General features: G+C 41.9%; 1 protein-coding gene across 2 annotated transcripts in view; it reads right to left on the reverse strand.

Moving 5' to 3' along the window:
* BAK1 (BCL2 antagonist/killer 1) overlaps window positions 1-26,423 on the reverse strand; it is a 126,598-nt gene that overhangs the window by 62,865 nt on the left and 37,310 nt on the right. For both annotated transcript variants that reach the window (XM_044286309.1, XM_044286310.1), the window contains exons 3-4: window positions 7,500-7,617; window positions 1,291-1,434 (exon numbers count right to left, since the gene is read on the reverse strand). In XM_044286309.1, coding sequence (XP_044142244.1) covers window positions 1,291-1,434; window positions 7,500-7,617 — 262 coding nt within the window. The remainder of the gene's footprint in view (window positions 1-1,290; window positions 1,435-7,499; window positions 7,618-26,423) is intronic.

Below are 26,423 nucleotides of genomic sequence, written 5' to 3' on the forward strand. Positions count from 1 at the left end.
CCCATACTCATATCTATACATTGCTATCTGGGAGGATTTGCACTGTGAATTATTTGGAATATATAAGGGAATATACCCTAAGAAGGTGTGCCCTAAGGGAATATACCCTAAAAAAACACTGCCCTGGCCCTAGGGAGCATTGTTGTGGGGATTACCAGTGTGATTGACTGTTACAGCCAGAACCACTATGACTCCCATCCTCTGCTATGCTCCTTCTAGGCTTTCGGTACTTTTAATATATAAATGAAATAGATGAAAGAATTAAAAAGAATAGTGAGGATAAGCATGATAGGCTCGAGAATACAAAGAATTAAAGGAACAAGAAAACAGATACTATATAATATAATATTACCTGAAGCTGAAGGCAGAATTCTAGCCCATAAAGTGGGCTGGGAGGCAGAAGAGAGAAAAGAAAAGTTATACAAGCACTCTTAACCCTGATGTAATTTGCATACATAATACAGTAGCATTAGTGTTTGCTGGTTAAAAGGGTTTTCCGTGACTTTTATACTGATGACCTATCCATGTCCAACCGATGACCTAGGTTTAGCTGCAAGAAGGCTGCGGTGCTACTACAAGCAATGGTGCCTTCTCAAACAGCTGATTGGCAGGGGTCCTGGGTGTTGCTACCCCCACCAATATGATGCTGATGACCTATCAACCACAAGAATATTTTTTATTTTACACTTTTAAAGGTATTCTCATCTCAGACATTTATAGTCTAGCCCCAGGATATTCCATAAATGTCTGATAGATGTTGTCGTGGGCACCTACATCTATCATTAGAATGGTAGTCCCATAACCTCCTCATGGAGAATGCCTCATCCAGGCTGAATTGGCCAGGTTTATGGAAACAGCTGAGCTCGCTGTGTTATACTGTTTGTGTAATTCCTATCTCACAAGTTACAGAGAGACACAATGTGCTATGCAATGGCAATTACAAAAACAGCATGGTATAGTGAGCATGGCTTTTTTTTGTAAACCCAGTCACATTGCGCAGCCTGAATGCAGTGGCCAGCAGGATAGGGTGAGGAGAGATGAGGCGAGGGACCCCTGTTTTAGAGAAAGGTGCGAGTCCCAGAGGTAAGACATATGGCATATACTGTGGATGGACAATAAATATCTGTGGTGAGAATAGCCTTTAACCTATTGCTGGCTATATACATACAGATTCTGCTACAAGATCATTATTTCAAGCAACAGGATAAACGTGAATTAATTGAGACCTGCTTAACTGCAGAGATGTGTTTCTTTTAGTTGCAATGCAGATTCATAGATTTTCTTTATTACCTGGAAGCTATTTTTTTGAAGATATCGTAAGCATTTTCCAGGTTGGGGTCCAAGTCTTTAAGGAAATTGTCGAATGTTGTCTCATATCGCTTATATATGTCATCACCAATTGCAGCTAATTGCTTCCCCAAATTGTCTAAATCTCTATGGAAAGGGAAAAACAGAAATATTATTATTTTTATGAATTAAGCATTTTTTGTTACTCATAAACTGAAACCAATAATTATAATTGATTCCTTGCTCAAAAGGATTGCCTCTTCCATACCGCTGTGACTGCCTCCATCCCATATCAGACAGCGACATTAGCTGTGCCACATCTCTAGTGTAAAGTGTGCGCATAAAAAAAAAATATCTGTGACATCCAGTGTACTTTGTCAATAGACGGTCTCCGCTTCTGACAGTGATATTACCAGGGCCACATCTGCAGTGTAACATGTGCACTTCAAAAATGTATCTGTCACAATGTACTTTTTTGCGGAGACGCTGCAGACAGTGACATTACTGGTGGTACCCATCCTGTATAACGTTTCCCTTATCCCAAATACCTGTGACATTCCCTGTAATTTTTCATTAGCTGCTGGTGACAGCATTGACATTACCCGCAGAATATCTCCTGTGTGACGTTTCCACATCCCAAATACCATTTTAAATTTATTTGCGCATACACTTCCAAATCCTATGCTACTGTACGTGTGACAGACTTTCAATCATATATAACATTTAATATGAAGAAGGTAAGGGATGTGGCAGTGGTCGTGATGCTGATGGTGCACGCAGAGGCCGTGGGCCTGGGCGCGGTAAAACTGTGCCTGCTGTCACAGCACAAGAAAAACAATCGACCACGATACCTAGCTTCATGTCCCAGATTGCAGGGCGGCGCAGGACACCACTCTTGAAGTCAGACCAGTGCGACCAGGTGGTCGGTTGGATTGCAGCAGATAATGTTTCCAGTCGGTTAAGCACCACCCTGTCTTCCACCAAGTCCAGTCTCAGTAGCCAAGAGTCTGCTCAACCCAATCCTCACCCCGATCCAAACAGGCCCGCAACTGTTCCATGGAGCATCCCCTTGTGGAAATCTACCTTGCCAAGGGAAAGGTGTTCTGCAGTATGGCGCTTTTTGGAGGAAAGTGCGGACGACAAAAGAATAGTAGTTTGAAACCTGTGCCGTACCAAAATGAGCCGGGGCGTGAACACTAGCAACTTCACCACCACCAGCATGATCCACCACATGGCATCCGAGCACTGTATAAAGTGGGACAAACGCCTGGGTCCACAATCAGTGTCTGCGGGTCACGCCACTGCCTTCTCTTCCCCTGTGTTACGTGCTGGCCAATCTCCTCTCCAAGATGCAGGCCCGGATGTCTCCCACCCTGCACCTGGACCTTTGTAAGCACCATCAGCAACCACATCCACTTCCGTATCCCAGTGCAGCATACAGATGTCCTTAGCAAAGGCCTTTAAACGCAAATACCCAGCCGCCCACCCACAGGCCATAGCACTAAATGTGCAGCTTTCCAAATTACTGGCCATGGAAATGTTGCCATTTAGGCTTGTGGACACTGAGGCCTTACATAGCCTGATGTCGGCGGCTGTCCCACGTTACGCAGTCCCCAGCCGCCACTATTTTTCAAGGTGTGCCGTACCCGCCTTACACCAACATGTGTCCCGTAACATCACACGTTCCCTGACCAACGCAGTTCCTGGCAAGGTCCACTTAACCATGGACTCTACATTTCCCTGACGGCACACTGGGTGAATGTAGTGGAGGCCAGGAGTGAGTCGTAGCCTGGGATGGCACAGGTGCTACAAACGCCAAGGATTGCGTGCTCTAATTCCATCAGGGTTTCCACCACCACCTACGTTAGTGGCTACAACTCCCACTTCTCCTCTTCTGCCTCCTCTACTTTCACCTACAAATTATCCACGTGCAGCACCATCAGTCATCAGTCAGTAGCTGGAAGCAGTGTAGCACTGCAGTGGGGAAGCGGCAACAGGCCGAGCTGAAGCTGATATGCTTAGGGGACAAACAGCACACCGCCGCAGAGCTGTGGCAGGGGATAAGAGACCAGACTGAGCTGTGGCTCTTGCCACTCAATCTAGAACTAGGCATGGTTGTGTCTGATAATGTCCATAACTTGGTAGCGGCTTTGGAGCTTGGCAAGCTCAGACACATCCCATGCCTAGCCCACGTCTTAAACTTAGTGGTTCAGCGATTTCTCAAAACCTACCCCAATTTGCCTGAGCTACTAGTGTGTGCACATTTCCAAAAGTCATCGACAGCTTCAGCCGGTCTGTCAATGCTGCAGCAGCGCTTGAAGTTGTCAGCTCATCGGCTGTTGCGTGACGTGAGCAGACGCTGGAACTCTATGTTCCATATGTTGGCCAGGCTTTGTGAGCAGCAGACGGCAGTAGTGGAATACCAGCTGCAACATTGGTGTTGCCTCCGCTATTCACAAGCAAGGAGTGGGCATGGATGTCTGACGTCTGTGAGGTTTTAAGAAACTTTGAGGAATCAACACAGATGCTTTGCATGTGGAAGAGGTGGAAATGAGGGAAGACATTACACAGGGTGATAGCCAGAACACCCTCAGTTTGTCTTCTTAGCGCAAATTGGATGATGAAGAGGAGGAGGAGGAGGAGCAAGAGACAGTTGCCACCACTACAAAGGGTAGTACCAATGGAAGTTTAATTTCACCTGTTCTGCATGGGTGGGCAGAAGAGGAGGAAGAGGATAAGGAGATTGAGAGTGATCCTCCTGATGATGACAGCGAAGTCTTGCCTGTTGTTACTCTGGCACACATGGCTGACTCCATGTTAGGCTGCCTTTCCCGTGACCCGAGCATTACTCGCATTTTAGACAACATAGATTACTGGTTGTTCACCCTTCTTGACCCCCGCTACAAAGAGAACTTCTCATCTCTCATTCCTCTGGTGGAGAGGATGAGCAAAACGGTGCAATACCAGAAGATCCTTGTTGAAAAATAGCTCCAAAAATTTCCATCTGACAACGCTGGCGGCAGGATCCGTAGTTCCTTGGGCAACCGAGGAGGGGAGACAAGGGGAACACACAGCAGTTCCAACAGAGGCAGGGCAACACTCTCCAAAGCCTAGGACAGCTTCATGACACCCCGCCAGCACCCTCACCCTGATGAGCGGCCTAGTGTCACAAGGAGGGAAGAAATTTGGAAGATGGTGAAGGAATACATAGCAGACCGGGTCAGCGTCCTCAATGATCCCTCAATGCCTTACAACTACTGGGTGTCCAAGTTGGACACATGGCACAAACCCTACGCCTTGGAAGTGCTGGCCTGCCCTGCAGCCAGCATTCTGTCTGAGCGGGTATTTAGTGCTGCTGGTGGCATTATAACAGATAAGTGAATCCGCCTGTCAACTGAAAATGCTGACAAGTTGACTCTTATAAAAATGAATAAGGCCTGGATTGACCATGACTTCTCAACTCCACCAGAGGAAGGCTGATGAACATAAAGGCACTTTAAATGTGGCTTTTATAATGTACTGAATGCACTGTATTCCCATACACCCCTTCCACCACAAACAAGGGTATATGGTTGAATCTTCCTTTTCTCATCCTCCTTCTCCTCTTCCATCATATCAACATACTTATTTGTCACATATAATGCCCTCGCATATAATGTTTTACAGGATCAGCTCAGCTGCAGGCCCTCACCTACAATGTTTTACAGGGCCAACTCACCAGCAGGCCCTCACACATAAATTTTTAGATGGGTCAGCTCACCAGCAGGCCCTCGCATATAATGTTTTACAGGGTCAGCTCACCAGCAGGCCTTCACCTACAATGTTTTACAGGGCCAACTCGCCAGCAGGCCCTCGCACATAATTTTTTTTAGATAGGTCAGCTCACCAGCAGGCCCTCATATATAATGTTTTATAGGGTCAGCTCACCATCAGGCCCTCACCTACAATGTTTTACAGGGTCAGCTCACCAGCAGGCCTTCACCTACAATCTTTTACAGGGTAGGCTCACCTGAAGACCCTCGCATATAATTTTTTAGAGGGTCAGCTCACCTGCAGGACCTAACCTACAACCTTTTACAGGGTCAGCTCACCAGCAGACCCTCACCTAAAATCTTTTACAAGGTCAGCTCACCTGCAGGCCCGCACCTAAAATCTTTTACAGGGTCAGCTCACCAGCAGGCCCGCACCTGAAATCTTTTACAGGGTAAGCTCACCTGCAGGCTCTTACCTAATTATACTTAATAGGTAATTTACAGGCATTTTGCCTTGCTTGGATGTGGTAGATGTAGTCATTTCTCAGGCTCCTTCTCCGGAATCGAACACTGAGTTACCCATGGTCACCATGGTTTGCGCTGAAAATAACATCAAAAGTTGATAGGGCAGACATCCGAATGGATGGCCCCAGGTTATCTAGAGTCACCAAAGCGGCAGCAGGCCCTCACCCATAATGTTTTAGATGGTCAGATAAGCAGGCCCTTGCTCCAAATGTTTTTGAGGGTGACCAGCAGGCCATCAATCATAATTTTTCAAGGCTGTGTATGATGCCCTCCTTTGTGTGTAACAAAGGGTGTATGGGAGTGTCAGTTCCTTGTCATTTTTGGCAGCCCTTTCACTGCATAGGCTTTATGGGTGTAGGAGTCCCACTACCAGAACAATTGTACCACAATGTGAATGAGGCCCTCCTTTATGTGATATACAGGTTGTATCGGAGTGCCTCTTCCATTTTTGGCAGCACTTGCACTTTATATAGAAGTAAATATACAGGAAAGAATGTTTCCTAACAAAGTGGCGTACTACTCAGACAACATCATTCCCAGCAGCGACATGGGAGTCCAAGATGCATCAAGACATCTTCCCCATGCTGTTTCTGAACCATTTTGGTGGTGTTTCCATCAATTTCTGACCTTTTCCTATGAACCATATGAACCAGGCACCCTCCCCTCTTCAGAGCAGGGGGGGTGCCTAGTTTAATGCCTGGGTTCTCCTATTGACTTCCATTATACTCGGGTGCCCGGTAGAGCACCCAAGCATCCCGATGTGTAGAGCCAGAGCACCCGAGCACTTTGGTGCTCAATCAACACTAGAAATTGCACATTTTAAAATGCTCACTTTATACCTATTGTGTATTTCATACATTGTATGCAAGCTAAAAAGTGTCCCAATTTATTCATGCTTTTATTTTTCTGAATGTATATGTTATTGAAATGGCACTTTAAATGGGTTGTGTCACTTGAATACGTGGCATCTATCATGTATAGAAAGCTAATAAAAGCCACTTACTAATGTATTGTAATTGTCCATATTGCTTCCTTTGCTGGTTGGATTGATTTTTCCATTACATTATACACTGCTCATTTCCATGGTTATGACCACCTTGCAATCCATCACCAGTGGGCGTGCTTGTACAATATAGGAAAAAGCACTAGCCTATGTCCGCTCCCATGGTCCTGGCCACCAGAGAGGCTGACGCTTTTTCCTATAGTGTGCAAGCACGACCACCACGATGGATTACAGGGTGGTCTGTAACCATGGAAACCAGCAGTATATAATATGATGGAAAATTGAATCCAGCCAGCAAAGGAAGAAATATGGATAGTAACAATACATTAGTAAGTGGCTTGAATTAACTTTATCTACATGATAAGTGCCACTTACTGAAGTATACAACCCCATTAAGGTAACAGTATATTGCTTCTAAGAAAAAGAAAGATGTGCAGCACATTTGTCTCACATACTACACAATAAGTGATTATTATTTATCACAATAATCGAATCCAGTCCAAAAACTAAAAAAATCCCTTTGTGACAGTCTGAGCACCGCTACACAGGATATTCATCTGCTCCAGGTCACTTACAGGACATGTATCCATCAACAGCACCTGTATATGTCCCTAATAGAGACTTACTGCATTGTCAGACTGGTGTGCCTAGGGCCCACCACAAAAATTTGTTCTGGGAGCCCACTGTACTGTGCATGATATACATACAAATATCTGCTCACACAGTGACAGGCAGAAACAAGATGACGGATTATGGAGGTCCCGAGATTGAGTTTGAGAAGGCAGATCCCTGATGAAAGATTATATTGGCTGGCCTGTGCAATAAATGCATTTGGAAAACCACTATAATATTAGCAAATTATGCTTATATTTTTTGTTTTCATTTCTAAATATATAATTGTTAGCATTTAGATGTTAGCATCAGACAGGTACCGGTCACTTTGTCTTGCATCTTCTATTTCAGAACTTAGTGGCCTCGACTCCTCATTTTCACTTCTCATTGCCGTCATGTGAAATGTGTAGCTAAGGAAAACAGCCTCTGCATGCTGCTCTGTAGAACAAAACCATTAGAAAATATATGAGCCCTGGGTCGAGAAAGCATCATCATGATGTTGCTACAAATAATGAAAAAATAAACTAGTAGTCATCAAAATTCAGTACATGGTTTACAGTAGTACAGAAAATATTTCATTTTATCAAAACAGAATGAAACATTCCCATATGCGCATGGGAATGAATTTGATGCATATTGTCTCCAACAAATTTCTTGCAAAATCCACACAAGGGGGAGTTCACATGACCGTTATTTTTCCGATCTGTCAGAAGAAAAAAAAAATGGATCTGGTAAAAAAATGGATCCTGTGCATCAGTTATGCACATTTAGCATCCATTTGAGCCATTTCAGTCAGAAATCCTTTATTTCAGATAGAAAAAAGTCCTGCACGCAAGACTTTTTTTTACGTTTAAAATAACGGATCTCTGACGGAAATGCCAAATGTGCATAACTGATGTAAAGAGTCTTCTATAGACATAGTCTCTGAGATAACATCAATTTAGAGACCATAAAACTTTCACACCCCTTATCTGTAAGATAATTAAGGACTCATTCTCAAGATCTTTGATATGTTGTTTATCAGATTTTCTTCACTAAATGTCCTGTTAGAGGCATCTACGTTGGAGAAACAGGACAGAAAGGTCCCACCCCCTCACAATTAAAGAGAAGAAGCTACACTTTCCTGTGGCTAAGCATTTCTGTAGCCCAGGACACAATGAAGAACACATGAAAGTTCTCATATTAAAAGGTAACTTCAAATCCCAAAAAGCTAGAAGAATTTGGGAATACAAATGTATAACACTGGACTGAATTTGTCCCCAGGATTTATGACACACTACAAGATCTAAAGAGTCTTCTACAGACATAGTCAGGGCACCAGGTCTCTGAGAGAACATCAATTTAGAGACCATAAAACTTTCACACCCCTTATCTGTAAGATAATTAAGGACTCATTCTCAAGGACTTTGATATTCTGTTGTTCTGTTGTATTTCAAATGTCCATTCATTCCCCCATGTCTCTGTTCTTATTGTATATATATATATATATATATATATATATATATATATATATATATATATAGATATTGCTGTTTCTTCATATATTCTTGTAGTACGCCTGATCAAGAGACTACAGACTGAGCGCCCACAGCCTGCTCATTGAATCCGGGCGTCATCGACAGAGGTACATGCCCAGGGAGAGCAGACTGTGCCAGCAGTGCGACCAGGAGACCGTGAAGGATGAGGCTCATTTTCCTGCTGCGGTGCCCCAAATACTCAGCAGTGAGGGAGACTCACTTCAGGAGACTGTCTGATCTCTGCCCAGACTTCACCTACATGGAGGAGGAAGAGAGACTCTCCATACTGCTGGGGGAAGAGGAAAACACAACGGCCATAGCAGCACAATATATCACTGCCTGCCATAGACTGAGAGGAGCCTGATATACCATGGACTCCTATACCCCCACCCTGGACGTGTCCCCACCCACAACCCTACCCAATTATTTCCCACTTGCTTTGGCAATGCTAAAAAATGTATTTAGTCCTGCCAATAAAGCTATTTTTGTTAGCCATTAAAAAGGCATCAAACCTGCAATACTCTTATTTTGTTGCTCTTAATGAGAGCACTAAACTAGTTAAAGAGGACCTTTCACCGATTATGACACAGTGAACTAAGAATACAGACATGGAGAGCGGCGCCCGGGGATCTCACTGCACTTAATATTATCCCTGGGCGCCGCTCCGTTCTCCCGCTATGCCCTCCGGTATCTCCGGTCACAGAGCTATGGTAGGCGGAGTCTGCCCTTGTTCTTCTGTAGCGCTGGCCAATCGCATTGCAGAGCTCACAGCCTGGGAGAAAATAACCTCCCAGGCTGTGAGCTCTGCGCTGCGATTGGCCAGCGCTAGAGCAGAACAAGGGCAGACTCCGCCTACCATAACTTAGTGACTGAAATCTCCACCTACTATAACTTAGTGGCCGGAGATACCGGAGGGCATAGCGGGAGAACGGAGAGGCGCCCAGGGATAATAGTAAGTGCAGTGAGATCCCCGGGCGCCGCTCTCCATGTCTGTATACTTAGTTCACATTGTCATAATCGGCGAAAGGTCATCTTTAACTGATGCAAAGAATCATTTTTTTTTCTTTATTTTTCTGTTCTTCTGATCCGTCCATGATGTGAACTCCCCCTTACATGCACATGATGTTAATTTGCCAAGGATTTCACCTTATGCATTATAAAGGGTAAAATCCAGAATAAAAATTTGCTGAAAAAATGTACATGCTGCGAAAATCCATACTACAAGTCAATTTACACATGAAAAATTTCCAGAACATGTAGATGAGATTTTTTAAAGTCTCATTTACTATACTTAGCTGGTATTGTATTAGTGCAGATTTTTCTAATACAAATCCACTCCGCTCATTTTAATGATTGCATTTATTTAGAGATTTAGGATGTTGAACAATTTTACTAATATACATTCTTTTAATATTTTGCTCGCAGATTTTTATTATATCCATCCTGTAGCCTCTTCCTACAGAAAAAAAATAGCATAGCCCATTTTAGTCCTGTAAAATGCATACACAGGAGAGCTGGATAGGACTAACCATGGAGTCAGTCATGTGAGGCATCACAAGAACGTGACAAGTATCGTGTGACCTATCTTTCAGTTAAATGCCCAGGTATCTAACTGATGAATAGTACTGTATTGAGGAGCAGAGCATACACAGTATATACAGTATAGTACTAGTTTTGTTTCCAAAAATCTGGTTGAGCTGGTTTTAAAAATATGGGTTAAATGGAGGTTTGTGCCTTAAAGGGACTCTGTCAAAAGGAAATTCAATTGTTAAACCAGGTGCAATGACTTGTAGAGCTAGCTCAGCTGAATGTAATGATTCCTTTCACTTAGCGATCCATTGCTTCAAAAATTACTTTAAATCCATATTACATTGAGCAGTTAAAGGCTATGTACACCTTTGGGGGCAATTTTTTAAATTATTGTATTATACTTATTTTGAGCTAAAAATTTTTTATTAACAATATGGAATCCTTTTTTGTGTACATAGCTGAGATGCTCTACTAGCTGCCTGCAGATTTTTTGTCTTTTCCATCATCTGAAGAGCAGGACATCTTATCTCTGCTCTCTGACCTTATAAACGCTCATTAACCCCTTAAGGACTCAGGGCGTACCGGTACGTCCTTACTTTAAATGCAGATTCCGGCGCCCCAGGGGTTAATTTGAACAGGATGTCGGCTGAAATCATTCAGCGGGCATCCTGTCACAACGACAGGGCGGGTCATGTGACCCCCCCGTGTCGGCGATCGCAGCAAACCGCAGGTCAATTCAGACCTACGGTTTGCTGCGCTTTTTGCTGTTTCAGATCCCCACGGTCCCTGACCGCGGGGATCAGAGACTTTTGAGTGCCTAAATTAGAGATTTTTCACCCCCCCCCCTGCACGATTTTATGCCGGTGGGTGGTGCGGGGGGGGTGTCGCAGGCGGTGGGGGCGTTGCGGGAGGCGGGCGGTGCGGTGCGGCAGGCGGGATCGCGATCCCCCGCCCGCCTCCCCTTGAAAATTTGTTGGCTTCTAGTGGGTTATACCAGGGTGCCAGCACATTGCTGACACCCTGGTGTAAACGGCTGACATCTGCGCAGATGTCAGCCGTTTACCTTTTCCATACCGCGGTCCGTACGGACCGCTGTATGGAAAAGGTTAACTGTCATCGGTCAGGGAGCTCCCTCCCTTTCCATCGGGGGGCTGCTGTGCCTTGCAGCCCCCCGATGGAGAGGGGGAGAGCCCCCCGACAGCCCCCCTCAGCCCTGTGCTTACCCTTCCCCGTCTGCGAAGTTGTGGCAGACGGGGAAGGTTCCCATGGCAACAGGACGCCTTCTCAGGCGTACTGCTGTCCATGGTGCTGAACAGATCTATGCTAAAAGCATAGATCTGTTCAGTGTAAGTAAAATACAGTACAGAACCCTATATAGGGTTCTGTACTGTATTATACAGACATCAGACCCACTGGATCTTCAAAAACCAAGTGGGTCTGGGTAAAAAAAAAATGTAAAAAAAATGTGAAAAAAGTAAAGATAAAAAAAAACATTTATCAATGAATAAAAATTAAAAAAATAAAATACACTACACATATTAGGTATCACCGCGTCCGTAACGACCTGATCTATAAAACGGTCATATTACTTTCCCAGCACGGTGAACGCCATAAAATTAAAAAAATAAAAACTATGAGAAAATTGCAATTTTGCCCACCTTACTTCCCAAAAAAGGTAATAAAAGTGATCAAAAAAGTTGCATGTACGCCAAAATAGTACCAATCAAACCATCATCTCATCCTGCAAAAAATGAGACCCAACCCAAGATAATCGCCCAAAAACTGAAAAAACTATGGCTCTTAGACTATGGAAACACTAAAACATGATTTTTTTTGTTTCAAAAATGAAATCATTGTGTAAAACTTACATAAATAAAAATAAAGTATACATATTAGGTATCTCCGCGTCCGTATCGACCGGCTATATAAAAATATCACATGACCTAACTCCTCAGGTGACCATCGTAAAAAAAAAACGGTGTAAAAAAAAGCCATTTTTTGTCATCTTACGTCACAAAAAGTGTAATAGCAAGCAATCAAAAAGTCATATGCACCCAAAATAGTGCCAATCAAACCGTCATCTCATCCCGCAAAAAATGAGACCCTACTCGAGATAATCGCCCAAAAACTGAAAAAACTATGGCTCTTAGACTATGGAGACACTAAAACATTTTTGGGGTTTTAAAAATGAAGTTATTGTATAAAACTTACATAAATAAAAAAAATTGTATACATTTTAGGTATCGCCGCGTCCATGACAACCTGCTCTATAAAATTACTACATGATCTAACCTGTCAGATGAATGTTGTAAATAACAAAAAAAAATGCCAAAAAAGCTATTTCTTGTTACCTTGCCTCACAAAAAGTGTAATATAGAGCAACCAAAAATCATATGTACCCTAAACTAGTACCAACAAAGCTGCCACCCTATTCCGTACTTTCTAAAATGGGGTCACTTTTTTGGAGTTTCTACTCTAGGGGTGCAACAGGGGGGCTTCAAATGGGACATGGTGTCAAAAAAACCAGTCCAGCAAAATCTGCCTTCCAAAAACCATATGGCATTCCTTTCCTTCTGCGCCCTGCCGTGTGCCTGAACAGCAGTTTACGGCCACATATGGGGTGTGTCTGTAAACTACAGAATCAGGGCCATAAATAATGAGTTTTGTTTGGCTGTTAACCCTTGCTTTGTAACTGGAAAAAAAATATTAAATGGAAAATCTGCCAAAAAAGTGAAATTTTGAAATTTTGAAATCTCTATTTTCCATTAAATCTTATGCAACACCTAAAGGGTTAACAAAGTTTGTAAAATCAGTTTTGAATACCTTGAGGGGTGTTGTTTCTTAGATGGGGTCACTTTTATGGAGTTTCTACTCTAGGGGTGCATCAGGGGGCTTCAAATGGGACATGGTGTCAAAAAAACAGTCCAGCAAAATCTGACTTCCAAAAACCATACGGCGCACCTTTCACTCTACGCCCCACTGTGTGGCCGTACAGTAGTTTACGGCCACATATGGTGTTTCTGTAAACGGCAGAGTCAGGGCAATAAAGATACAGTCTTGTTTGGCTGTTAACCCTTGCTTTGTTGGTGGAAAAAATGGGTTAAAATGGAAAATTAGGCAAAAAAATGAAATTCTCAAATTTCATCCCCATTTGCCAATAACTCTTGTGCAACACCTAAAGGGTTAACGAAGTTTGTAAAATCAGTTTTGAATACCTTGAGGGGTGTAGTTTATAGAATGGGGTCATTTTTGGGCGGTTTCTATTATGTAAGCCTCGCAAAGTGACTTCAGACCTGTAGTGGTCCCTAAAAATTGGGTTATTGTAAATTCGTGAAAAATTTCAAGATTTGCTTCTAAACTTCTAAGCCTTGTGGCATCCCCAAAAAATAAAATATCATTCCCAAAATAATTCAAACATGAAGTAGACATATGGGGAATGTTAAGTCATCACAATTTTTGGGGGTATTACTATGTATTACAGAAGTAGAGAAACTGAAACTTTGAAATTTGCAAATTTTTCCAAATTTTTAGTAAATTAGGTATTTTATTATGCAAAAAAATATTATTTTTTTTACTTAATTTTACCAGTGTCATGAAGTACAATATGTGACGAAAAAACAATCTCAGAATGGCCTGGATAAGTCAAAGAGTTTTAAAGTTATCAGCACTTAAAGTGACACTGGTCCGATTTGCAAAAAATGGCCAAGTCCTTAAGGTGAAATAGGGCTGAGTCCTTAAGGGGTTAAAGCTCAATCCTTACCTCACTGATAAGAATGTGGCTTAAATAAGTGTTTATGACCTCTTAGTAGTTTAGATATGAAGGTACTTAGATGACCATCACAAAGTGAAAGTACCAGTCACATAGTTGGAAAAAGTTAACCTTTTGTGACAGAACAGTTCAATATTTTTTAATAAAGGTCAATTGAAAATATTATTTGTAGCCAAAAACAAGTTAAATGCAATCATGAAAAAGAAAAATTGACTCCAAAAAGGTGTACATAGCTTTAGGCCCCTTGCAGACGAGCGTGTCCGGATTAGGCAAAATCAGGGAGAAATCATGCGAGTGAGTACGCAGTTTCAGTCAGTTTTGACTGCGATTGCATTGTGTTGCTCAGTTTTTTCCACTCAGGTGCAATGCGTTTTGCACGTGCGTGAGAAAAAACTGATTGTGGTACCCAGACCCGAACCCGGACTTCTTCACTGAAGTTCGGGTTTGGGTTAGGTGTTATGTAGATTTTGTTATTTTCCGTTATCACATGGTTAAGAACTTTCATGCGATCTCCAAAAGGCTATACACAATGACTTTCAAGGAGCCTTATCCTCTATATGATCTAAATTGGTTGCTATAGGTGACAGCACAGCGCACCTTAAAGAGAAAATAGAGGAATTCACTAGTGCACATAACAGCCTGGTAGATGCCCACAATCTTGCAGAGGAAGGTATAGTGGCCAGGATCCCCCAGTCGCCTCCAGAGTTCGCGGGAGTGTGCTTGGCGGTAGTAGACGTGTAAGTCTTGATTAAGTAGTTGTAATTTGTATTTTGTATTCTGATTTTCTGTTAATTTTGTATTTTTTTTCTTTCGGGGTTCCAGAGGCTCCACCAGAGATGATGAGGAGTTCAGGGTCCCTACCATTGATAAAGACCTTCTCATCCAACTGGTGGAGGCGCATCCATCTTTATGGGACCACTCCGACCGCCACCACTCTGATCATCATCGGACCCAGTAGCTCTGGAGGGACATATGTTCTGACCTTTTTGAGACCTGGGGAAGATCTAAATGCAGCAGCTCAGAAGAAATGTGGCAAGTACAGCAATATGTATTTTACGAGCAATATGTATTTTACGAGATAGACAAGGTGGCAAATCATAATGAGGTGGTTATTATGGGGGACTTCAACTACCCAGATATAGACTGGTAAACTGGAACTTGTGTATCTCATAAAGGAAACAGGTTCTTGGCAATAACCAAAGACAATTACCTCTCCCAACTGGTTCAGGACCCGACTAGAGGGACGGCCATACTGGACTTAGTATTAACCAATAGGCCTGACAGAACAACAGACGTGCAGGTTGGGGGACACCTGGGAAATAGTGACCACAAAGTAATAACCTTCCAATTATCATTCAAAAGAGCGTTTCTACAGGGAGGAACAAAAATACCAAACTTCAAAAAAGCTAAATTTAGCCAACTAAGAGAGGCCATAAGCCTAACTAAATGGGATAAAGTACTCACAAATAAAAATACAGCCACAAAATGGGATATCTTTAAAAGCATCCTAAAATCTCATTGTGAGAGGTACATACCGTATGGGAATAAAAGGTTAAAGAACAAAAAGAAACAATGTGGATAAACAGAACTGTAAAGAAAGCAATAAATGACAAAAAGAAAGCATATAAAACACTAAAACAGGAAGGTAGCACGGAAGCACTGAAAAACTATAAGGAAAAAAATAGAACATGTAAAAAACAAATAAAAGCGGCCAAACAAGAGACTGAGAGATTAATTGCCAAAGAGAGTAAAACTAACCCTAAAATGTTCTTCAATTATATAAATATTAAAAAGTATAAATCTGAAGGTGTCGGCCCGTTAAAGAGTAATGAGGGGGGAGTCGCAGAGAGCGACAAGGAGAAAGCAAAGCTGTTAAATAATTTTTTCTCCAATGTATTCACTGAGGAAAATAAACTGTCAGATGACATGCCGAATGTTGAAATAAATTCCCCATTAAAAGTGTCCTGTCTGACCCAGGAAGAAGTGCAACAGCGACTTAAAAAGATTAAAATAGACAAATCGCCAGGACCGGATGGCATACACCCCCGTATCCTAAGGGAATTAAGTAATGTCATAGCCAGACCCTTATTTCTGATATTTGCAGATTCTATATTGACAGGGAGTGTCTCACAGGATTGGCGCATGGCAAATGTGGTGCCAATATTCAAAAAGGGTCCAAAAACAGAGCCTGGAAACTATAGGCCGGTAAGTATGTTGTGGGTAAACTGTTTGAGGGTTTTCTGAGAGATGCTATGTTAGAGCATCTTAACGGAAATAAGCAAATAACGCCATATCAGCATGGCTTCGTGAGGGATCGATCATGTCAAACAAATTTAATCAGTTTCTATGAGGAGGTAAGTTCTAGACTTGACAGCGGCGAATCAATGGATGTCGTGTATCTGGACTTCTCCAAAGCAATTGACACTGTACCACATAAAAGGTTAGTATATAAAATGAGAATGCTCGGACTGGGAGAAAACGTCTGTAAGTGGGTAAGTAACTGGCTCAATGATAGAAAACAGAGGGTGGTTATTAACGGTACACACTCAGATTGGGTCACTGTCACTAGTGGAGTACAAGCACGCAAGGTAGAATTTTTTTTTTTGTTTTTCACCCCTTTAGACGGCGCCACCGTCCCTTGAGAAATATGTAATAAAATATCCGCTTATAAATAAGTTATTAGAATTTAAGGTTGGTATGTTATTAAAATTCATATATTCAAAGGCTCAAATAGCGGCTATGATGTCATATTATAAATAAATAAAAACAATTTTAACTCACTTCACCCAGGAGGTCCCGGATGGGATAAACTCAAAACACCCACCGGATCATCTCCTGCGCCTGGCTCGCCTGTAGGATCTCACGAAATGACAGCAGTCCAGTCGAGCTTCTTGTCAAACGTCTTTATTTAAACCACAGGGTGGGGTGAAGGAATCTTGCTCTACGCGTTTCGGGGTATAAGAGACCCCTTCATCAGGAGCATATGACATCAACCATCCTTTGAGGAGTATATATACATAAAATGTGTGCAGAAAAGGCGCCAAAAAACGATGAAAAACGTCACTTCCGGTTTGCGTTCCAGCGTGGAACGCACCGAAAATGACGTCTCCCACTACATGCATATCATGTTCCATAAAAGTCACAAAATAAAATAAAATTCGGTTGTTGTAGAATAGGGCCCAATTGTCAGGGTATATACTGTTAAAGTTTTGCCTGGCTTGTAGTCTGTGCCTGGTCGTCACTTCCGGTTTGCGTTCCCACCAGGAACGAACCGGAGGTGGCGCCTCTCTATTTGGGCAGGTTTGGGGCTGAAGTAGTCCCATCTCAGTGGCTAATACTTAACGTTTCAGTGAGTGCCGAGTTCTTGATTGGGAATAATTATCGTCTGGCATCGGGGCGTCACTTCCGGTTTGCGCTCCAGCGTGGAACGCACCGGAAGTGACGCTCTCCCCATTATCGCCCAGACAGATGGAGCTACTTTTAGATTTTCTCTGATTTCATAGGATGAGAGGTGAAAAAAGATTATATTTTGCTCTGTAAACTCTCTCCATATATATTGCGATTTGGAATAAAACCAACTTCCGATTTGTGTCTCATTATTCTGCCATTTGAAGACATAATTATTTATATATTAGGGTCTATGTTTCCATATTTATATTTGCATTTTCGAGACATAGGAATACACTGGGGGTTATATACCATGGGCAGTATAGGCTAGAAACAATGGTTAGGTGTTACAGAGAAACTATGTATATATGTATATGCAAACACGCACATCTGGCCCATATCTACATACATGCGCACATATACATAGATACATCAGCAACAGAAAATGTATTTATAGTATATAAAATATACAGAAAATAATGCATCGATACACTCTCATTCCAGCGATCAATCCGAGACGTTTTTAACATTACCTCCCAATCTGAGAGTCCTTTTTTAGGGAAGCTTTCACCTGTACGGCCCATAACACCTTCGAATACCCCATTGAGAAACAACACATTCAGCATTCAGATCCTCAGTCCATTCTTCACTCCGACAGGTCCAACACCAGTCCCAAACCACCGTCCCCCCAAAAAAATCACACAATTTTTCAGTTCCATACCACTAACAAGAAAAAGACCCAAAAAAGAAGATGAGGGTGCAGAGGAGGAAAGTCCAAAAAACACCAAAAAAGAAAAAGCCCAATCGCACTCCTCCCCTCCAGACTACACCCAATCTGTAGGACCCACCACTTCCTCTTTAGAGACATCAACACTAACTGAAGAGCCCAATATAATAGCTCAAAAGAAAGGCATATTTAACCTCTCTAAATATAAACTTAACATCCGATGAAATACTAGTTTTGAGCAAAGGCCTATCGTTTTGCCCCACTCAATATCCTGATCCTTTCGAGTTGTTTGTGGACCGTAACCAATACATACGCAAACTAACTTTAAAAAGACACTTTACTATAAAAAATCTGAACAAAGAAAACGGTATAAGCCCCATTCCTAACATCAACACTATACCATCAATAAACTCCCCCTCTATAGAAACATCTGAACCAGCACCGATCCCATCCAACCTAAAATTGAAATCATCCTTTTATCCCTTAGAAAGTAGGGGTCCGCATCTAGAGAGTTTTTTTAATATAGTTCTCGAGGACCTAAAAACAGTTACAGATACACAAACAGACAAACCAATACTCAATCTTACTAGACGGGAAAATAAAGCCCTGAAAAATCTTAAACAAAATAAAGAAGTGGTAATAAAAAGTGCTGATAAGGGAGGAGGTATAGTCATCATGGACCAAAATTATTATCTGGAAGAATCAATGAGAATTCTATCAGATACCGAGTACTATAGCATCATTAAGGAAGATCCCACTCCATCTTTTAAAAAGGAATTGCAAATCCTGATTGATTCAGGATATAGCACAGGAATTCTTAATAAAAATGAAAAATCTTTGTTTCCAACCCCCATCCCACAATAGCCCGGTTTTATTTCTTCCAAAAATCCATAAATCCATCACCTGTCCACCTGGTAGGCCAATTATTTCAGGGATTGACTCTCTTACTTCCAACCTTTCAGCATACATAGACAAATAGCTCCAGAAATATGTTCTGAAACTCCCTTCCTACCTCAGGGACTCCTCCCACCTGATTAATATATTGGATGAGGTTGTATGGAAGCCTCATTACATTTGGGTAACACTTGATATAGCTTCACTGTATAGCAATATTCAACACACCCTAGGCTTGGAAGCAACACGACACTTTTTAGACAATGACGTAGAGATGTCCTCAATACAAAAAGAGTTTATTTTAGAATCAATTTCTTTTATCCTGAAACATAATTACTTTATTTTTAATCAACAATTTTATACACAAAAGAAGGGAACAGCCATATGGACAAAATTTGCCCCATCATACGCCAATCTGTTTGTGGGACACTTTGAACAAAAAATAGGACTGATGTCAAATAAAAATATTGTAATATTTAAAAGATACATAGATGACATCATATTCATATGGGACAATAGTACAGAGGCTCTAGTAAAATTCATTGAAGAAATTAATCAGAATAATTGGGGCCTAAAATTCACATCCGAACACCATTCAAAAGAGGCAACTTTCCTTGATATCAGCATTAAAATTATAGCAAATAAAATTACTACCAGAACCCATTTTTAAAAAGTAGATTCAAACAGCTATTTAGATTATTCCAGCTGTCACTATTCAAAATGGAGAAACAATATACCATATGGACAAATGAAACGAGTCAGGAGAAACTGCTCAGATACAAAAATAATGGAAAAGCAAATAAAAACCCTGAAAGACAGGTTTAGGGATAAGGGTTATCCAAAAGGATTGATCAACAGCTCCGCCAGACGAGCTGTTTCTATTAGTCAAGATACCGCGCTGCAACCTGCCCCAGTGAAAATCATTAAAGACGATAGATATCAATATAACCTCATCACTCGATATAACATCCATCACAGTAAGATCAGACAAACCCTCAATAAACATTGGGGCATCCTCCTCAAAGACCCTATCCTGAAAAATATCTTACCAAAACAACCCTCCATTACATTTAGGAGAGCCAAAACACTAAAAAATTTAATTGCACCTTCATGTCCTAAACTTACCATGAATCCAAAGACCACCCATACCGACCCTACAGATAAAATGGGAATACGTAAATGTGCCTCAAAAAAATGTCTCTGTTGCCCTATGATTACACATGGAGTTAAAACAGTTAGTATCCCTAATCTTAAAACCAAAGATGAGTCCCTTTGGATCATCAAACAGGAACTAAACTGTGGGTCAAAAAACATAATCTACCTCCTCTACTGTCCGTGTGGTCTAAAGTATATTGGAAGAACCACACAGACAGCTAGAGAAAGGATGAATGAGCATCGCTCAAACATTAGACGTAGCATCCTCACCCGCAGTATCTTGCGACACTACACAGAGACACACAACAGTGACCCATCGAGCCTAAGAGTATCAATACTAGAACAGACATATACCTATCAGCAACTTTGTCGCAAAGAAATGCACTGGATATACAAACTTAATACTCTTGTCCCTTTTGGACTTAATGAGACCCTCGAATACTCGAACTATTAGAACACCGTAGAAAACTATTTTATATTGCCATCTAAAATATTGACTGGTATCCAAGATATTTTTAGCACATTTTAGGAAAATATGTTTTATAGAAATATTCGCAGCACCTTTTGAATGTGTATGTATATATATATGTAATATATAAAAATTTATTTTTTTATATATATAATTTTTATGTTTTTACATTTTTATATATATATTTTTTTATATATATTTATATATGTGTATATGTATATTTTCTTCACACCTTTTTAATACTATTTTTTACACATTCTCTTAATACGTATCAAATTATTTATTGATATATGTAGATTATGTTCTTTTATATATATTTTCTGTATATTTTATATACTATAAATACATTTTCTGTTGCTGATGTATCTATGTATATGTGCGCATGTATGTAGATATGGGCCAGATGTGCGTGTTTGCATATACATATATACATGGTTTCTCTGTAACACCTAACCATTGTTTCTAGCCTATACTGCCCATGGTATATAACCCCCAGTGTATTCCTATGTCTGGAAAATGCAAATATAAATATGGAAACATAGACCCTAATATATAAATAATTATGTCTTCAAATGGCAGAATAATGAGACACAAATCGGAAGTTGGTTTTATTCCAAATCGCAATATATATGGAGAGAGTTTACAGAGCAAAATATAATCTTTTTTCACCTCTCATCCTATCAAATCAGAGAAAATCTAAAAGTAGTTTCATCTTTCTGGCCGAGAATGGGGAAAGCGTCACTTCCGGTGCGTTCCACGCTGGAGTGCAAACCGGAAGTGACGCCCCGATGCCAGCCGATAGTTATTCAAGATCAAGACACAGCACTCATTGGAATGCTATAAGTATGAGCCACCGAGATTAGATTACTTTAGCCCCAAACCTGCCCAAATAGAGAAGCGCCACCTCCGTTCGTTCCTGAAGGGAACGCAAACCGGAAGTGACGCCCAGGACTCAGCCCAGACTACAGGATAATTCAAACCATGCTAAAACTATAATAGTATATATTCTGACAATTGGGCCTTATTCTGTAATAATTGAATTATATTTTGTGACTTTTATAGAGCATTATCTGCATGTAGTGGGAGACGTCACTTCCTGTGCGTTCCACTCTGGAGCGCAAACCGGAAGTGGCGTTTTCCATCGCTTTTTGGCGCCTTTTCTGCACACATTTTATGTATTTATACCCCTCAAAGGATGGTTGATGTCATATGCTCCTGATGAAGGGGTCTCTTATACCCCGAAACGTGTAGAGCAAGATTCCTTCACCCCACCCTGTGGTTTAAATAAAGACGTTTGACAAGAAACTGGACTGCTGTCATTTCGTGAGATCCTACAGGCGACCCAGGCGCAGGAGGTGATCCGGTGGGTGTTTTGAGTTTATCCCATCCGGGACCTCCTGGGTGAAGTGAGTTAAAATTGTTTTTATTATTTATTTATAATATGACATCATAGCCGCTATTTGAGCCTTTGAATATATGAATTTTAATAACATACCAACCCTAAATTCTAATAACTTATTTATAAGCGGACATTTTATTACATATTTCTCATCTAAGGGACGTTGGCGCCGTCTAAAGGGGTGAAAAAAAAAAAATTCTACCTTGCGTGCTTATACTTCATCCATTAGGGGGCTCCCCTGTTGGTTCTTTTCCCCCTGGCAGCCTAATATCCCTCCAACAGCATTAATACGAAAGTACATAACTTTTTTGCCTTGGTCAAATACATTTTCAGGTCCCTCCCTTGGCGCCCTGCTGGATGCTCTCGAACTTCCTTTGGGAAGACTAGAGATTAACCCCCCCCCCCCCTTCCTTTTTTTATCTCCTTTATCCCACTAGTGGAGTACCTCAGGGGTCAGTATTGGGCCCTATTCTCTTCAATATATTTATTAATGATCTTGTAGAAGGCTTGCACAGTAAAATATAAATTTTCGCAGATGACACTAAACTGTGTAAAGTAATTAACACTGAAGAGGACAGTATACTACTACAGAGCGATCAGGATAGATTGGAGGCTTGGGCAGATAAGTGGCAGATGAGGTTTAACACTGACAAATGTAAAGTTATGCACATGGGAAGGAATAATGAAAGTCACCCGTACTTATTAAATGGTAAAACACTCGGTAACACTGACATGGAAAAAGATCTAGGAATTTTAATAAACAGCAAACTAAGCTGCAAAAAACAGTGTCAGGCAGCTGCTGCCGGCAAGGCCAATAAGATAATGGGTTGCATTAAAAGGGGCATAGATGCCCGTGATGAGAACATAGTCCTACCACTTTACAAATCATTAGTCAGACCACACATGGAGTACTGTGTACAGTTCTGGGCTCCAGTGAACAAAGCAGACATAGCAGAGCTGGAGAAGGTCCAGAGGAGGGCATCTAAAGTAATAACTGGAATGGGGCAACTACAGTACCCTGAAAGATTATCAAAATTAGGGTTATTCACTTTAGAAAAAAGACGACTGAGAGGAGATCTAATTAATATGTATAAATATATCAGGGGTCAGTACAGAGATCTATCCCATCATCTATTCATTCCCAGGACGGTGACTGTGACGAGGGGACATCCTCTGCGTCTGGAGGAAAGAAGGTTTGTACACAAACATAGAAGAGGATTCTTTACGGTAAGAGCAGTGAGACTATAGAACTCTCTGCCTGAGGAGGTGGTGATGGTGAGTACAATAAAGGAATTCAAGAGGGGTCTGGTTGTATTTCTGGAGCGTAATAATATTACAGGCTATAGCTACTAGAGAGAGATCGTTGATCCAGGGAGTTATTCTGATTGCCTGATTGGAGTCGGGAAGGAATTTTTATTCCCCTAAAGTGAGGAAAATTGGCTTCTACCTCACAGGGTTTTTTTGCCTTCCTCTGGATCAACTTGCAGGATGACAGGCCGAACTGGATGGACAAATGTCTTTTTTCGGCCTTATGTACTATGTTACTATGTTACAACATTCATATTGTTCTTAACCTTACATCATGCAAATTTTTTATTTAATGTTTTTTTAAACAGTCAAACAGGTTACCACTCATTGGCAATCTATCCGGGACTGCTTCAGGAGGGACTATAACAAGGAGGTTCAGGCCCCAAGTGGCTCTGGAGCAACCTAAGGGCCTACATACATCTATATGGCAGCCCTGGGGTTCCTGCAACGCACAATGGCACCAAGAAGGTAAATTCTTTTAAGGACTGTAAAAAAATATATATTTAAAGGGGCTGTCTGAGACAGCGGAGAGTTTGGCTCCCCTGTTTTGGCCAGCCCCCTACAGTCAGAGGTACAACTGTTCTCTCCGTATGATTGTAAGGGGCTGTCTGAGACAGTGGAGCATTTGCTCTTCTGTTTTGGCCTGCCCCCTATGGTATAAGGTAGCCATAGCATAGAACATGGATGCTGTATTTAAAGGACAATTCTTTACTTTCCTTCTTTTTTTTTTTTTTACTACAGAACTACCAGCAGCACTCAGGAGCCTGAACAACCTCCTGAGGCAGAACCGGAACGGATCGCCAACGCCAGTCTTACTGTCCCTCATGCATCGACACCGGATCCCTCAGCTCAACAGAGGCTCTTAGTTTTCTGGCCAAATTTGAGAGCCCTGGTGAGCAGGCAGAGATCCCATAGGCCATATCCAAATGATTATGTGGACCTTGTAGAGGTAGTTTCTAACGCTCTGGAAGGTTTTGCCAAACATCAAAAGGAGTTTAGTGCTGACTTGAGTCGCCCCTGGGAGGGGGCAGAGTCGGTGCTTCAACGCAGCCCTAACTGCCATTATGGGCTAAGCATAATCAATTTCATGGACTCAATGACACCCGAACAGTTGCATGAGTTTAAGATCATGCTAGAGAACGGGTCATAGCAAATTAGAGATGCTACTCAATACAAAACGGATCCGCTAAACAGATGCAAAAACGGAAACAAACGTGACAAACGGATCCGCATTACAGATGGATCAGTTTGTACGGATCCGTCTATATGGCTTCCATTCGTCTCCATTTAGTCATTTTATTTATGGATCAGTTTTAAATGCGTTTCAAACGGATCCGTGAAACGCCAGTGTGAAAGTAGCCTAACTTAAATATGGTATCTGTGATCCATGCCAGAGTTTCCTTCTTGCTGGAGACCTGTACTGGTGTTTGAGCTTGCATAGATGTGTCTCTCTTCACCTATGAAGAAGCAGCACATACATGCCCTCTGTCTGACCAGCCTATGGCTGGATGGCAGCAGGTATTTAAAGGTGCTTCCTACCACAGGAAGATGCCTGAGCAACTCATGGACTCTAGCTTTTCTATCTTCATGTGCAAAGGTGTTTCTCTTGTCTGCTTCACTGTGTACAGGACTCTGCTTATTGAACTCCTGGACTTTGCCTGTGTGCCGCCTGCCTCTGACCTCGGACTCTGCTTACTGACCCGGATCCTCCTGGAAATGCACGTCCCCTCGGTGCTTGCACCGCGTACTCTGACCCCCTGGCCAGCTGCCACTGACTCAGGGACTGCTCTGGAGTGGATTCTCTCTTGTATCAATGTGCTCGTTTTTATTCCATCAGTTCAAAGGATAATAATATAAGGACGCGTTGCGGCCCATATAGCCTTCATCAGCTTCATCAAGGCGTCCTTATACTATTATCCTTTGAACTGATGGAATAAAAACAAGCATATTGACACAAGAGAGAATTTCTGCGAAGAGTGGAGAGGGTGTCAGGAGTAAGTTTGTGTTCACATCACTGATTATTTTACCCATCCTCTGATCTGTCAGAACAATAACCCCCCAAAAAAGGATCCTGTCTGCTGAGCATCCGCCTTCACTCAGTTAGCATTTGGTCAGTGAACTATCAGTATTGCTAATGTCAAAAAAACAGAAGTGGATGCAAAACAGAGATGACACGTGAATGGAATCTTTGCATGTCTTCCGTGTTTTGTACCCACTACTGCTTTTGGCTACTGTTGTGGAAAAATTATTGTTCACCGTATGGTCGCCATCTATCCTATGGAGATGCGCAGATTTGTTTGCATCGTGCAGAAACTTTCGAACGATGGTGTGGTCGTCTCGACCTGTAGCTGATTTGTGTCCGGCCTGGTATTACTGCAGGATAACAGTGTCATGGCGGCGGCTGAGGCGGGAGGGATGGGGACCGTCGAACAAAGGTTTCTTCATCCACGAGGATGAGCGCGGCAATGAGGGCGCAAATAGGTGTGCGAGCGCACAAACATAGGTTTGCGCAATCATTCACATCTTCGCCAGCCAATCACTTCATACCATAACCTGCCTCCCCATTGGTCATGATTGTTAGACCGCCTTCCAGCCAATCACCTGTCTCCCGAATGGTCACGATTGTAAGACCGACTTCCATCTTCTGGTATAAATAAACCTTGCCTAGCTGTTGGAAGCAGGCACATTATTGGATCCTACTTGAGAACGTCTCTGTGACGCTATTTTGGAGGAATTGCGCACACATCGACGCACACTACACCAAGGATTTCCCGATTGTACTTCTGGCGGTCGTTTTCAGCTGTGAGAACGAGACAAAGGAGCAAACGGCGATATCAATTGGCGAGCACAATTAGGGAGCTAATTTTTTTTCCAGTTATCAGCAGAACTTAAAAGGAGACACAGCTTAATTTTCAAAAAGCAAAAAAGGCCGGCATAAGGTAAGAAAATATTTTTCTTCTTTCTCTCTCTCTCTTTCCTTCTCTTTTTTCCCTCTCTTTATCCCTTTCTCTTCTCTGTAGATTTGGTTGGGAGACCTTTAGTTACTGGGGGTCTTGTGATATTGTGTGGGAACTACTGTTTGAATTCAA

This window comes from Bufo gargarizans, chromosome 3, assembly GCF_014858855.1.
Source record: "Bufo gargarizans isolate SCDJY-AF-19 chromosome 3, ASM1485885v1, whole genome shotgun sequence".
NCBI lineage: Eukaryota > Metazoa > Chordata > Amphibia > Anura > Bufonidae > Bufo > Bufo gargarizans.